Source organism: Mustela nigripes, chromosome 2 (genome assembly GCF_022355385.1).
Source record: "Mustela nigripes isolate SB6536 chromosome 2, MUSNIG.SB6536, whole genome shotgun sequence".
Lineage (NCBI taxonomy): Eukaryota > Metazoa > Chordata > Mammalia > Carnivora > Mustelidae > Mustela > Mustela nigripes.
In genome coordinates this window covers 217,298,706-217,314,523 of record NC_081558.1, presented here as the reverse complement: position 1 = coordinate 217,314,523, position 15,818 = coordinate 217,298,706, and the positions used below count along the sequence as shown (strand labels likewise).

Genomic DNA, 15,818 nt, shown 5'->3' with positions numbered 1-15,818 from the left:
ACAGGCGCGAGAGCCCAGGATATCCTGCAGTGCCTGAGTTAGAGAAGTCCCTGAAAAGGACCCAAGGGCCGGTCTGAAGTGACTCTCACTCTGAATCTGGGACACGCTGAGATCACAGTAAGGACAACAGACGGCAAAGCGTTAAAAGGCACAGAAAACCACGCAAGCTCCTTCCCAGAGGAGAACCCCGCGGAGCGGTGTTGGGGAGCTGGCTGCTGCCCTCTCAAGACTGGCCCAGGACACTCACCGCTGCTGCTCCATCTATGCGGGAAAGCTGGACCAGGAGCAGGTTAACCCCAGGTGTTACCGTGGCCCACCAAGATGGCTTGTCAGATGCAAGGGGAAACAGTGCCCATAGCCCAGAGAAAGCTCGGCCACACACCAAACCTGACATCCCGGCCACAGACAGAAGCCGTTAGCACCGCAGGCCTAGGACGGCTGTGCCTGGGCCTGGTCACGGGGTGGGCCCCTGCCTGAGGCCTGGGAACATGGATAGTGGCAGGGTTCTCGCCATCACGTGACAAGAGACCCTCACTGGGCACCAGCTCTTTGCATAAACACTACGGCTTCTGCCGAACGCCTGCTCTCCCTCCAGGAGTCTAGAGTTTTGATACGAGCCAGGCAGAGGGTGTCCACGTGCCTGAACCCCGACAGAAGCCCTGGGTGCTGACCTCCGCCGAGCTCCCTGGCAGACAACGTGCCCCATGTGTGGCCACGCTGCGGGTGTGAGCCCACCACGCGTGGCAGACACGACTGGGAAAGGTACAAAGCAAAATCCACGAAGGCAAAAAGGTCCAGGAGTAAGCTTCCAGTTCTTTCTCTACATCACGCCACACTGTTTCTGCACACTCAGATTCCGGGGTGGATCATGACACACAATGATCTGTGTACGCCGGGCACTGCTACAACAGGAAGGAATGACCCCAGTACCGTCTCTCAACGCACAACAGAACTCTGTCAAGAGTGACAAGCCTCTGTTTGGGTTCATAAACACGCGACAACACAGTACAAGTAAGGTCCCTGGATGTGTGGCCATGGAGGGCCTGCTCTGGGGGCACCACAGCAAGGAAGCAGGGCGGTCCCTGGCCTCAGAAAGCCCAAGAACCAGCAGAGACCCACGGGGAGAATGAAGTCGAGCAGCCACCACGACAGTGAACAGCCGGGGTTCGGAAACCAACTGAGAGGAAACACTAACAATCCCGAGAGGCCAGGAGGTGGCAGGGAGGTCCCAGGAACGCGCGACACAGCAGGGGAGTTGTACCCGGTGGCTACCCAAAAGGCGCCACACAGGCCCAGAGCAGAAGCGTGGAGTAACAAAGCCACTGGGCATGTGATGGAGGAAGGGGGAAAAGAGGCACCAAGCAGAGACCATCAAAGGGTCAATCTGGAACATCAGAGTTGCCTGAACAAAAAGCTAGACTGGGGACCCGCAGCCCTGTTCCAAGACGCTTCCGGTCCTTCCCTCGCCCTGCGCATACTTACGCAGCACTCCGTCCAGTAAATGTGAAGGAACGGGAAGGTGAGCAGGGCTTTGTTTCCTTCTTTGGGCAGCAGCTCCTCTTTGAACTGAACAAAGTTAGATTCTAGGTGAATCATCTTTGGAGCCCGGCCATAGGACCTACGAACAATTTTTAAAACGTCACTAAGAAAAATGACTACAGAGGGTCAGCAGAAAGAAAGGGGGGGGGAGCCCAACAATAATTGAATCAGATCCACAAATGCAAAAGTACGGATACAGTATTGATCCTGAGTTATGATCAGAATACTCTGTCCGAAAGGATTCGGACATTCTCTGAGCATGGCGCGTAGTTACGTGTCAAAGCTCCGTCCCCATCGAGACTTCCGCGTTACTCAGTGACACGTGACAGCAATATCCTGCTGAACCAGGGCCACGTGCGGCCACACAGACGGCTGAGAACAATGGTATTACTCAGAGTAATATCTCTATTACTGAATCTCTACGTCACCATAAAAAATAAAATGGTTCCCAAATGTCAAAAGCGCAGTTTGAAGACACGAAAGCTTTAAACCACACAAATCCTTTTACGATCACCTTTATGACCCAAAACAGAGCCGCCCGCCACCTCCTACGGGAGGAACATGGAGAGAGCCCGCTGCCCTCAGCCTCCGCGCCACCCCCGGCCCCCCAAGGGAGGGACACAGAGAGCGCCCCCGGCGGCTGAGCTCTGATCCACGGCACGGCTATTTCAGCATCTTCTAAAGCGGACGTTCGCCTCCATGAGTCCTTCCTCCACACTTGTATCCTCCACTTCCAGTAACTGTGTCTCTGGCACATCTCTAAGCCAGATTCTAGAAATTTTTCCGTCCGACCTAGTGGGTCTAACACACTGAAACTAGCCATATTTAACACGATCCCGCTGATGCTTGAACCTGCGTACTTTCTATTTTCAGCTCCTTCCCCGTCCTTTGTGAGACTAATCAAGTCTGCTTTTTCCATCCTTTTTCTCTGCTGGTTTGAAAGTTTCGCCGTCTATTTCCATTCTGCTGTGGGTTCCATTTTTATTTTTAACATGCATCGACTTAAATGTTTCTTTGAAAGCCCAGAGGAAGCGTCTACCCTGGCCCTGAACCAGACAAGTACACCTCCTCTGCTTTCTTCCCCACATCTAAAATGTCGGACTTAATTTTTGAAAGGACTGACAGCTTAAGTTTAGCGGAATATCTTTACGGCTTGTTTGCCGGCAGCCGCTTCCTTCCTCTGAATTCTGGGAGCATCTTCCTTCCTGGGCGCTGGTCCTTTCACTATCTCAGGGCAGGGAGGCTTGTGACCGCACTGGACTTCGCAGCCACCTGCCGGTCACGGCAGGCACCGAGCGCAGCGTGAGAACACCCCTCCGGAGACACAAGGGAAGCTCCGAGCGGCCAAAAGTCACACACCCCAGGGCCGCCATGGCTCCCAGGCCCCCGACAGACAAAGCCGTCAGCCCAGCCTCCGCAGGGCCCCAGGCCCACAGGCAGGGAGGGGGCGGACTCGGCGCTCCCTTCGGCCCGCGCGGTGCGGCAGCGCACAGCTCGAGGCTGGAAGGGGTTTGCCATCAGTGCGTTGAGAAGGGCCGGCTCTGCAGCTGCATTTTCCACGTTGTCGGGACCGCAGATCTGCTTTCCTTTTATTTTCCTGACATGGCCTCTGGTTTGCTGTGTTTTGCTTTCAGTCCACGGGACTTTCCATGGGCGCCAGCAAGCCCGATTCACCTCTGGGAAAACCCTGACCGTCGTTGCTCGGATCCTGCCCACGGCCCGTTCCCCATCCTCCGCTCTGAAACTTCCGGCTGCGCCCCCGTCCGCAGCTCTGGGCCCCCCTCCCCTGCGCAAGGGGGCAGGGCTCCGCAGCTCCGTCTTCTCACTCCCCGACGTGCTCTCCTCCGCACAGCCGTTCGCCGCACTGAGGACAATCTCGGCTTCGAGCGCAGGTCCGGGGTCTACTCAACGACCCGCACATTCGGACCACAGCCACGGGCACCTGCTGTAACACGTCAAACAGCGTCAAAAGGCCGTTCTCCCTCCCGCTCGCTCTCATACGCACCCAGCTGCCTACCCCAGTCGCCTCTGGTCCCTCCCGTACCAGTTTTCCTAGAGCTACGCTGACAAGTTACCACAAACCAAAGGCTTAAAACAATATTAACTGGGGCGCCCGGGTGGCTCAGTGGGTCAAGCCTCTGCCTTCAGCTTGGGTCATGATCCCAGGGTCTCTCTGCTCGGGCTCTCTGCTCGGCGGGGAGCCTGCTTCCTCCTCTCTCTCTGCCTACTTGTGATCTCTGTCAAATAAATAAATAAATAAATAAATAAAATAAAACCTTAAAAAAAAAAAAAAAGGAAAGAAGAAACATCAATTCTCTCACTGCTCGGGAGGCCAGAAACAGTAAATCAAGGCGCTGGCAGCGTTGGCCCCCCTGAGAGCCGGCGGGAGAACTCACTCCTTATCCCTCCTACCTCCGGCACCCCGGGCCGTCTCTGCTTGGGGCCCCTCACGCCCTCTCTGCAGTCATGTCCAGGCGACTGCTCCTCGGCAAGTGGCTGTGTCTTCCCGGGACACCTGTCATCGGACTCAGGGCCCCCACTACTCTGGGATGGCCTCACGGGGTCCTCGTTCCGAATGAACTCACACGCAGCCCGCTGACCGACACATGCTCTAGTGGCCACAACTCAGCCCATGGTACCTCCCCAGACGCCGTCCTGTCAGACACCATGTCCAAGCATCCGTGATGGAATCGGCAGGCTCAGCACTGCCCACCCGTCACTTGCCCACGCCCCGGCCGCCCGGCTCCGTGGCCCGCCTACTAAATGCAGCAGCACCAGGGTCTGGAGCCCGGCACACGCTCTGGTGACAGTTTTCTGATGTGCTATTGGTCCTCCCACATTCTCAGCTCCCGGACTCGCCGCTCCCCGTGTCACACCCCCCACCCCCGGCTCTCCGACAACCACAGAGTCCTCCCTCTGGCTGGCGTCCCTCAGAGGGCCTCCTGCTCCAACCAGGAAGGCACCGCGGGGCCGGTCTCCTCCAGGACGGCGTCCGGTCTGTGCCACGATGAGTTCTCAACCGCCCCGCCGGGGGAGCACCAGGGAGGCGCAGCTCTCTGCCGCCTGGTTGCACCTGCTCCAATCCAGACGGGCCGCCGTCAGAACAGTGCTTCTCCCCACTGCCTGCAGAGCCTTGAATCCATGGGGCTGAAGCTCGTCCGTCCATAGCCAGAGCCACAGGCCGGTGCAGAGGTGGCCCTGCGAGATCTGTCCCTCCTGGCGCTGTCGCCTGCGTCTCCAGGAGCCGCCTTCGCGGATGCGGGGTGCATGGGCTCAGCCGCCTCTCCCAAGGCCTCCGTCTCTCGTCCCTCTCCAGGGAAGATGTCCAGCCTCCACCGCGTCGCCCTCCCGCCTCATCAACCCGTCCTCTGGCTCGGGCGGTGCAGGAAGGCGACCACACACGAGATCCACAGCCTCTGCTTGTCTCCTACGGGCCCTCGTCTTGTTTCATGGACACACTCTTCGCTCGTCTCTCTGAAGGGTTAAAGACCGCGTATCGGAAACCTCTCCAGACCCCTCCGTCTCCCTGGACACGGACTCCTCCGTGGGGCTGTCGTCTCTCACGGACAGCACGGCCACCTCAGATGCCAAACGGTTCTCTTACGTGCTGTCTGCTCCATACACGCAATTCAGGAATCACCCGCACGCCTCCTGCCATGCCACCGGACACAAACACGAGACCGGCTCCCACCTCCGGACCCCAGGAAGCCACAGCGGTCCTCCGTGGTGGCGGGCTGCACCCGGCGGGCAGAGGACAATGCAGCAAGAACGGGCACGAGCAGGACTAACCACCGGAGACGCGCACGCACCTCGACTAAAATCGGACTCCCCCCTACTAAGAAGTCAAACTCCAAACAGTTTCTAGAAATAACAGCTCATCTTAGCAGAAATAAGTTTTCCAATAGGATAATTCAATGTGGACTACTTCTCCGAACAAGTCATGAGACAAACAATCACAGGCAAAAGGACGAACAAGATGGCTGGTCCGGTGCGTCCCCCTAATTTACAAATAACATTTTTCCACGTACTTCCTCACCCTTAAGAAAGGAGCCCAGGAGCCCAGGGAGGGGAGCCCTTGCTGAGACTGTAGGTAAAGGCCATGTGCTCTGCTCTAAAGTGGAGTCTGTGCCTTTAAGACCCTCTGCTACAGACTCTGAACTCAAGGAGACAAACCAGCGTTGCTGGAGGGGCGGGGGTGGGGGATGGGGTAACCGGGGCCGGGCATTGAGGAGGGCACGGGAGGGGACAGGCACTGGGTGTTCTATGCCACTGATGAATCATTGACCTCTACCTCCGGAACTAATAATACACTGTGTGTTAACTAAACTGAATTTAAATAAAATTTAAAAAAAAAAAAAAGATACTCTGATGCACCATGAGGAGTCAGAGGTTGTTCCTATAAAAGCGGGCCTTTAACTCAAAAGAACTGTGTTGTTTCCACCGCCTTATGTTTCAGTAAGAAAAGCAACATACTTCTCACAAGTGAGGCCCACGGACTATGTGACGGCTTGGTTTCTTTACAAGACACCTCACAACTCAGGCTCTAGCTTTCACCCCGTTACTTGCGCCGAGATGTCCACAAAACCACGAAGAGATGATGCCACAAAAGGAGCGGGCCCCACCTTCTCCATTCCATCGGCTCTCTCGGAAGCTGCTGGGAAAGCGTCGGATAAACAGAGGTGAATAAGTTCTGGTCTCCAGCACCTACAACAGGAATAAAAAGAAATCCAGTTACGGCATTCTTAGGTGAATACGGGCAAAATGCGCTCTAGAATTTACTGACTTGGTAACTTGAGACGATTTTACATTTAGTAAATGACATCACAAAGTAAGATTGTCGCACACCTCTAAATAACTCGTCTCAAGAAAACCCAGCTCTCGGCCTGCACAGTCTAACTTCACCTGCGACACCTCCGTGCGGTGCGCACAATTTTCCCTGAGGACAACGAGGGTCAGGGAACGAAGCTGGGAGACAGAGCACACGCTCAAGGCCACAAAGCTAAGGAGAGAGAGAGCTGGCGCCCATCCACCAGCCGCAGCCTGACCGTGTGACCCACGGCCACTGCTTCCTGGACAGCCATGAACATCCGGCCGAAAAGGAAACCCCGAGAAGTGAACGTGAACTTCTTCACCAAAATAAACTCACGATGCATCCAGATGCTGGAAGGAGCTAAAATGGACACAGGACACTGTGTGCACACACGACACACGGGACGCCTGGCGAGCCTTCCCTGAGTCAGGCCTCACGGTAACCGCGCAGGAAGGCAAGCGCCACCCCGTCGCACAGGCCAGGACGACGAGGTCTGAGAGGCCGGCGTGTCTGCAGCTCAGCCCTGGCTCACGGCGGACGCCCGCTCTGAGTCGGGGTGAGTTTTACCTCAGCTCTTATCTCAGCGTTACCAGACGGCAGAGTCCATCAGCGCTCCGACCACGCTACACTGAAGCTAAAGAAGAGCCTTTTAATACAGACCAGTCCAACTCTTACACTGCGGGATCGTCAAACTCGAAGCAAGGCCATTATCCAAATTGCTTTTGCATTGATCTTAAAGAAATCATTGGGAATTGACGTGGGCCATTAACACATCTGCTTATTTTGCTATCATGACTGTGTGTATATATACATATATATATATACACGTACACATACATATATGCATATGTATATATACACATACGTATATGCACATATACATAAAGAGACCTCCCCCACAGCACATAAGGATATCAAGTCACTGCTGAGAGCAGCGGCGCTTCCGGGCAGCCAGCGTCGGAGGTGGGGGCCGGCCAGGAAATGAGCGCTGAGCGCCCCTTGGCCGGGGTCTTCTCAGAGCCACGCCATCGCCTAGCCGAGCGCCTGCGCCTGCGCCTGAGGACGGCCACCCCTCCTGAGCCTCCCCGGGCCGCCTGGGGAGTGGAAGTGAGAACACCGTGGGCTGTGGCGAAGGTCGAAGGAGGGAACCCAAGTAAACCACCTTGAACCCCGGGCCTGCCACGAAGTAGTCTGGGCTACTCTTACTACATTTTTTGTTAGAATAAAAACAAATTTTTATGTTTTAACGTATCATTTTTCATCGTATTCCTTTATTTGATAGTCATCTTAGAAATCATTAAAATAAGAAAATAATCAATTAGCCTCAGACTTCTTACCTTGGATTGCCATTCCCATGGCCTCCTTAAAATTAAAAGGTTCCGGGATTAATGTACAAAAGCGTCTACTCTTCTGCCAAGGAGCAGGATGAGGCCCTCTCCTGCTTCGCTTGTGTCCACCGGTCCTCGTCCTCGTCCCCAAGGCCCGCACATGCACACACGGCTCCAAAGCGCCTCCTATGTGCTCCACGTACCTCCCTCGCAAAACCTACCAGAACGATAAACCTCATCTAAATGGAGACCATAAAGTTAATTTTTCGGACACGCTCTCATGGCATAAACCTTTAATTTGTGTCCTAAATTTAATCTGAAAAGATTACAGGTCAGCTAGCATAATAACTGCGGACTTAAATAGGACCGTTCAGCCTCAGGGCCTTATACACTGAGCCGTGCCCCCCCCCCCCGCCCAAATCCATGTAGAATCCTAACCCTTGGTGGCTCTGAATGTGACTGCACCGGGAAATCATATCTGTAAAGGGGTGGCTGAATTAAATGAGGTCTTTCGGGCCTTCGGGCTCTGATCCGATCTGACCGGTGCCCTATTCTAAGAGACGATGTGGAGACACAAGAGGTTTTAGGGGTGTGAGCTCACGGGAGGACACAGAGAAGACCGCCGTCTGCAGGGTAAGGAGGGAAAGCCCCAGCTACGGACACCTCGAGCTGGGACTGGAGAACCTCCAGCTTCCTGCTGGCTAGCTTCAGCCTCGCGGGCTGGGCCCCTCAGCGGCTCGTCACAGCGCCCCGGCGGACGAACACGGCAGCCCCCGGTCTACACCTGAAGGTCAGATCTCTCTAACCCACTGACTGAGAACGAAGAACGACCCTCACTGTCCAGACCACACACCCGTCATTATCCTCCGCGTCTCCTCTTGGTGTGGCGTCCCCGGCAACCCCGAGACGCCCCTGAACACGGGCTCCGGGGAGCCGGGGCAGGAAGGAGACCGCAGAGCGCGGGCACGACCGTCCAAAGCAGCGACGTCTCCGCTCCTGGGACAGGTGAAGAACCAACCAGACACACGCGGTAGAAGCCCCAACCGCCCGATCACGACGGCGCCAAGGCCGTAGAGCTCGGAGGTCTGAACTAGAAGAAGACGGAGCAACTGCCCAGCTGACGGCTGTCAGAAAGCAGCTACTCAGAGCAAAAAGGCGGCTTTCTAGGCTGATGCGCCCAGCCTCAGAGAACCGTGTGCAGAAAACGCCTGTGCTAATTTTTCCACCTCAAGAGGCCTAGTGAAAGACTAAAGTCAGAGTATTTATTGTAACAACTAAGATCCCTCTTTGTGTGTATGAGGAAGGGGGACTCCTCAAAATAGTTAATGAGGGTCCTCCAGAGCGTAATTACTAACATGAACATCTCACCCCTGCATGTGTCTAACATGCCCCCGTCCTCATCTCTAGAGGGGACACATCTGGGGGGCAGCTCCGGGGTGTGCAGCCCACCGCAGTCATCCTCGGCCCCCGGCCAGCGTCCGAACGCGGCTGTGCCCTGGCAGGAGAGGGAGAAGCAGGGACAGGCACGGGGGCCACTCAAATGCGAAGGGAAACACTGGGACAGTCGCCCTGCTGGGAACCGAGGGACACCAGCATTCAGGGTGTTGCCCAGACCTACCCGCACCTGCCCCCGCCCAGAAGAGCCCAGCTCAGACACCCCCAACAAAGGCAGCCAGAGCCCCTGGTTTCTGATTATATGAACCTGTTTTTGTCTTATTCCTGCCACAGCAGGATTTTCTGGCCAGACCTTTGGTACTTCCGGATTATTACTGCATTCTGAGATTTTTACCAGCATAATCGTGCAATTTAAAACTTTTCATGCCGGGCGCCTGGGTGGCTCAGTGGGTTAAGCCGCTGCCTTCGGCTCAGGTCATGATCTCAGGGTCCTGGGATCGAGCCCCACGTCGGGCTCTCTGCTCAGCAGGGAGCCTGCTTCCCCCTCTCTCTGCCTGCCTCTCTGCCTACTTGTGATCTGTCTGTCACATAAATAAATGAAAAAAAAATTATAACAAAAAGAATTGGGGGGCACCTGGGTGGCTCAGTGGGTTAAGGCCTCTGCCTTCGGCCCAGGTCATGATCCCGGGGTCCTGGGATCGAGCCCCACATCTGGCTCTCTGATCAGCGGGGAGTCTGCTTCCCTTCCTCTCTCTCTGCCTGCCTCTCTGCCTACTTGTGACCTCTGTCTGTCAAATAAATAAAGAAAATCTTTAAAAAAAAAAAAAAGAATTGGGAACTCAATTACAGAGAAAGTAATCAGTAACTTGGATCAACACTGAAAAGACACTAACATGTGTCCATTTGAGAAAATATGGTAACTACACATACAGACGCTTCTCTTGGGTTTGTGATCCCCAACAGTAAGACTGTAAGAAAACAGCTCTTTTTGAAATAACTCTTCAAAGAAGGCGATCATAGCAAAAATAGAAACCTGCAGGCTGGACAGTCTTTCCTGGCCCAAGATGCTGTCACTGAGATGAGAGTCTAACCAAAGCTTAACAGCAGGTCCAGCCCACCCCCGACCCCCACCCCGGTCACAAGCTGTCGCGCCCTTTGCATGAGTCTCCCTCGACCTGAGGAACAGTGCAAACCCTCACCTTCCACCACTGTATCTCTGCATCAAAGTCACGGTTACTTAGTGTCAAAACAAAGAGTCACATTTTTAATTCCTAACACTAGATGGCAACCGACCAGAATCAACACGAAGCTGACCCGTCTAGGAGCAGAGGCAACCTCCCTCCACCCCTGCCCCCTTGCTGGAAGTCCACACCCAAACCAAACTGTCCCGTGGGGCTCTCTATCCGAGGGACAAGATGACAGGGCGCTCACTTTCTGCATTTCAGGGACACAGGACGTCTAAACTAAAAGGTACGGATTCTAACACAAAAGAAAACTGTACCTACATTCAAAAAGCTGTAAATTGGTTGCTGATGTTCCTATAATGTTTATGCAACGATTTTTAGAATATTTTAGGATGCAGTTATGACATTAAGATTGAGTCTGGCACTGAACCGTCTACAAATAAAGTAGTTGAATTACCAAATGTGGTTTGAGTGCTCGACAGCTACAAATTAAGCCTCGGGGAAAACACAAGGCTGAACTGAAAAGTTACTCTCAACTGGGAAGGACACGGGACTCTCACGCTTGTACAATCATTACCCCCCACGATTTTTATTTTTCCCCACACATGTGTTAAGGGCATTTGGAAATCTCTGTCCTAGTCCTGTAACGTAACGTAACACTACATTGGTACACTACAAGACCCGGGAGGCGTAAGGTCAAGGACAGACGTGGTTGCTAATCAGGTGATCCTAAATAAAGAGATTATCCCGGATTATCCAGGTGGGCCAAGGTACCCGGAGGGGAGGCTATTCCGTGGGGAGGAGGGAGGCAGAAGGCCAGAACCGAAGAGTTGGTACCACGAGAAGGACTGAACAGGTCCCTGCTGGCTTTGAAGATGGAAGAAAGCCCATGACCGAAGAATGTGGGAACCTCTAGAAGCTGGAAAAGGACAAGGGGAGGGCTTCTCTTCTGGAAGGAATAAGCCCTGCCAACCCCTTGATTTTAGCCCAATGGACCCATTTCAGACTTCTGACCCCCAGAACCCTAAGACAAATACATTTCTGTATTATTTGGTAATTCATGTATAGAGGCTCTGTCGAAGCTGGTTGGCTGAAGGAACAGGTTCCAGAAGACCTTCCGTCAACAGCCAACATTTCTGTCAAAAGCTGACCAGTTACCAGCCCTTAAACACGCGAAGCTATGAAATCTCATGAAAATAGGAAAGGGTCAGGACACTGTGACCACTAGAAAGCGGCAGAGAAAACCAAAAGGTTCGGCCGATCTGCAACTGATGGGCAGCCTTCCTCACAGTACATACATCTTCCAGATAGTATTTTTCTTTGGACATTTACCTTGGGTCAAAGATCTTACTTACATCAAGTCTTTAAATACTTGTTGATACCCTCAGACAGCATAATTTTTCTTCAAATTCTTTAGTATAATCTTAGTAAAGGGACAGAGTAACTTTTCCAATAAAACACACCTCATACTTTATCCCAAGTGGCTGAAGGCACCCAGGCTATTTTATATTTTAGCCTGTTAGCAAAACGGATGTCTTCAAATACCTCGTGGACAACGTCTTAATTCAAGAGCATCAGTTCTGCCCTGCAGGACTCCAGAGTCCCCTCCGCCCCGCATTACGGGGTGGCAAAGACGGGGTGGGGGGCAGACTGTAGCTCAACAGGAAGCAGGTGCTAGGTGCGAGACCCACACTGGGGCACTGAGTGTCCCCCCGTCGGAGCACCTCCTCGCAGGCACTCCAGAAGCTGCACGGCCACGGAGTGCCTGGCTACCGGGTGACCAATTTCAAGGCCCTTCCCAGCAAGGGATCCTATGAGTTTCTACCTTTGAACAAATAAGTCAAAGGAAACATGTACTTTACCTGGCCTCTGTTGTATAGAAAAATGTTCAGAAAGAGCCATTCTTTAAGCATGCCGTTAACCAAAGAAAGCTAGAGTTCACCAGGGAGCAGCGCGCTCCTCAGCGCGCTCCTGCTTGAAAACGGGGGTTAATTGAAGAGAGCACGGACACTCGCCCTAACGATGCCTGTCCCTGTCCAGAGACCACACACCGAATGAATGAACTGTTCCTGAACAGCTTCTAGCCGAACAGCTTCTAGCCGAACAGACTTGCAAATGAAGGATACAGACATCCAAGGTCACGAGCTGGGAAGTTGTGTCAGCCCGGTCAACCGAGCGCAGGGCGTATGCGCTGTGCGTCTCGTCTCGTACACTGGCACAGGAGGGAAAATTAATGCCTCACGTCGGCAGCTCTCTCATGGGGAAAACCGACACCAAACGCATCGTCGTGGCCCTCCCAGGCTGTCTGCACAGCAAAGGCTTCACATTTGGGGCTCAGAGGTGGGGAGTGGGGTTCAGGAGAAAAAACACACGAGATCAGACGCCACCCAGATTCTAGAAGTAGAAGCCAAGGCTTAGTCTGTGCCCTGAAATGACTGGGCAACGGACCCGCTTCTGCGCACACACACTGCCCTTCCTTCATGGCGAGGCACAGGCCTGACACGAAACAAGCGAGCCCTCCCAGCCTCCTGCTGCAGAGGCCACGTTGGAAGGAAGCGAATTCCTACAGCCAACAAGATGGGGACAGTGGGGACGGCCTTTACCTGCCGCCAGCCGTCCTGCCCAAATGCCCATGTCAGATCATGCATCAGAACGTCCTGCCATTTCCTTGCTGGCGATCCGGTAACGCCCACTCCACCCGGCTTCCAGCTTCGACCCTCGACCCTCACTGAGGCCCGTGCACACGGGCGCCCGCCCACGCTGCTTCTCCCTCTCCCAGGAGGCGGTCTCTGTACCAATGACTACCCCCGGGGTGTGATCAAAGGGGAAAAGGCAGAAAGTATGTCTGTGACAACTGAACTGCACGCCGCAGGAGTCTGCAGAAAGGGAGCCAACGCTTATCCACAGAGAACAGAGAGACGAGGTCCCACAGAGAGACAGATATGCAGCCCCGGAAGTCTTTGTCCTTTCCAGCAGGAAAGACAACTGAGCACACGCCACAAGCACCACGCTTCTAACCGGGAGGCCAACGGGCCGTTCTCTGGAGCTTAGAGACCAAACACGACCCAAACGTAAGGAGCAGAGACAAACCGGAGGTCTGGATGAAGGCATCTGAACCGAGTGCGGGGAAGGAGGAGCCTGAACAGTTCACAGATTTTACGTAAAGAACTACAGGGTGACCGCAGCAGCTGGCATCACAGCGTTTCCAGCTGGAGAGAGGGGCCTGCTTCAGGCCCAGCCCTGCCCCGGGCTGTGCCCACGGCTGGAGAGACCCGCTCCTGAAACCCCCCCATTCCCCAGAGTTCCCAAAGACCACTTTCTCAGTGAGGTCTGGCTGCCGCCTCCAAAAGGCTCACCATTACCAAGAGGAATTTAGCGATATTCAGCAAAATTACGAGTTTACCACGGCCCCAGCGATCCCTGAAGGAATCCATCCCAACAGACTGCACCATGAGGCTGTCTGATTCAGGGTGATTTGAAAGAGCAAGAGACAGAACCATCCAGTTTCCCGACAGGACCGGAGGAGCATCAACCACAGAACACCCATGATCCACACCACGGATGGAGCTCTGCGCGGCTGCAAAGTCCAACGAGCAGGATCTCGAGGAAGTGCTGAGAGAAAAAGGGAGGCAGGGGAACTGTTTCTTGGTCTGTGACCTGCTTCCTAAGAAGGGAAGTACGAATGCGTATGAATTTTTTTTTCAACGGCAGGAGAATATTTAGGTGAGGACAGAGTCAGTGTGGAAAGGACAGAAATCTACGCTCCACACCTTGCTTGGAAGATCCGGTTGGGAGAGCAGGTAAATATTTTATGTGATTACAAAACAAAGTTAAATTTTAAAAAAGCTTTCTCTAAAAATATCAGGGGAAAAAAAGAGAACAAAGGGAGTTAAATGTGCCCACGGCTGGCAGCAGAGCCCCAGAGAAAGAACAAGGCTGGCCGGCGGCCCATGCCTCCTGCTGTGAGATGTCCAAGCACTACAGAGAACACTAGAAGCATCTGAAATCTCTGCTCACGAGTCACTGCTGGTGGCAAAGGGGCAGAGGCCATACAAGGTGGGATCAGGGGCTCCAGGACAGGCAGCGGCCGCTAGGGCTTTGTGAGAAAGGATTATTCCCAGACCGGCCTGCATAATCAGAAACGGGGGAAGAGCCCGCTGGGGGACAGCGAGGCAGCTCTGGTCTGATAGCGCTCTACCTGTCACCCCCAAGTCTCCGGAGAATGGGAAGAAAGAAAACACAGAAGGTCTAGCGGTTCATTAAAACCGCCGAGTCCTGGGGCGCCTGGGTGGCTCCATGGGTTAATAAGCCTCTGCCTTCTGGTTGGGTCATGATCTTGGGGTCCTGGGATCAAGCCCCGCATTGGGCTCTCTGCTCGGCAGGGAGCCTGCTTCCCCCTCTCTCTCTGCCTGCCTCTCTGCCTGTCAAATAAATAGATTTTTTTTAAAAATCTTAAAAAAAAAAAAAAACCGCCGAGGGCGCCTGGGAGGCTCAGTGGGTTAAGCCCCTGCCTTCGGCTCAGGTCATGATCTCAGGGTCCTGGGATCGAGTCCCGCATAGGGCTCTCTGCTCAGCAGGGAGCCTGCTTCCCTTCCTCTCTCTCTGCCTGCCTCTCTGCCTACTTGTGATCTCTCTCACTGTCCAATAAATAAATAAAATCTTTAAAGAAAAAAAAAAACCACCGAGTCCTGAAATCGACTCACAAGGACCCAGAGAACGTCAGGGCATGCCTCACCTCTGCACTCCCAGCTCTGGCCCTGAAACAAAGACTCAGCGGCCGTCAGCAGCCCAAGCATATCGACTAGGGTCTTAGAAAACCTTTCCTCACTAAAAAGCAGCAGGGCTCCTTGGAGAAAGGGCAGACTCCAGGGCCAAAGCTGGAAATGAGTCTGGAACACGTTAACAGCAGACACTCACAAAGACTCTGACAACTCAGAGGCTGACTAAACAGCAAAGACGGAACCACGGGCAGGTTGGCAAGGACCGCACAGGCCACCGACTGAAACAAAGCAGGTCGGGGGGCGCCTGGGTAGCTCCATGGGTTAAAGCCTGTGCCTTTCAGCCCAGGTCATGATCCCAGGGTCCTGTGATGGAGCCCTGCATTGGGCTCTCTGCACAGTGGGAAGCCTGCCTCTCTGTCTACTTGTGATCTCTGTCAAATAAATAAAATCTTCTAAAAAAAGAAAAAGAATTCTTGGGGCACCTGGGTGGCGCAGTGGGCTAAGCCTCTGCCTTCAGCTCAGGTCATGATCTCACGGTCCTGGGATTGAGCCCCACGTCGGGCTCTCTGTTCAGCAGGGAGCCTGCTTCCTTCTCTCTCTCTCTGCCTGCTGCTCTGCCTACTTGTGATCTCTGTCTGTCAAATAAATAAATAAAATCTTAAAAAAAAAAAAAAGCAGGTGGGTTTAAATCCTTAAATTCATAATGATACTTAAAAAAAAAAAAACAAAAGGGGGAACCTGGGTGGCTCAGTGGGTTAAAGCCTCTGCCTTTGGCTCAGGTCATGATCCCAGGGTCCTGGGATCAAGCCCCACATCGGGCTCTCTGCTCAGCGGGGAGCCT

The 15,818-nt window shown here is 53.8% G+C and overlaps 1 protein-coding gene across 2 annotated transcripts in view; it reads right to left on the bottom strand.

Moving 5' to 3' along the window:
- Positions 1–15,818, bottom strand: part of TRAPPC10 (trafficking protein particle complex subunit 10) — a 78,067-nt gene that overhangs the window by 51,218 nt on the left and 11,031 nt on the right. For both annotated transcript variants that reach the window (XM_059392466.1, XM_059392465.1), the window contains exons 2-3: positions 6,162–6,243; positions 1,483–1,618 (exon numbers count right to left, since the gene is read on the bottom strand). In XM_059392466.1, the coding sequence (XP_059248449.1) occupies positions 1,483–1,618; positions 6,162–6,243 (218 nt within the window). The remainder of the gene's footprint in view (positions 1–1,482; positions 1,619–6,161; positions 6,244–15,818) is intronic.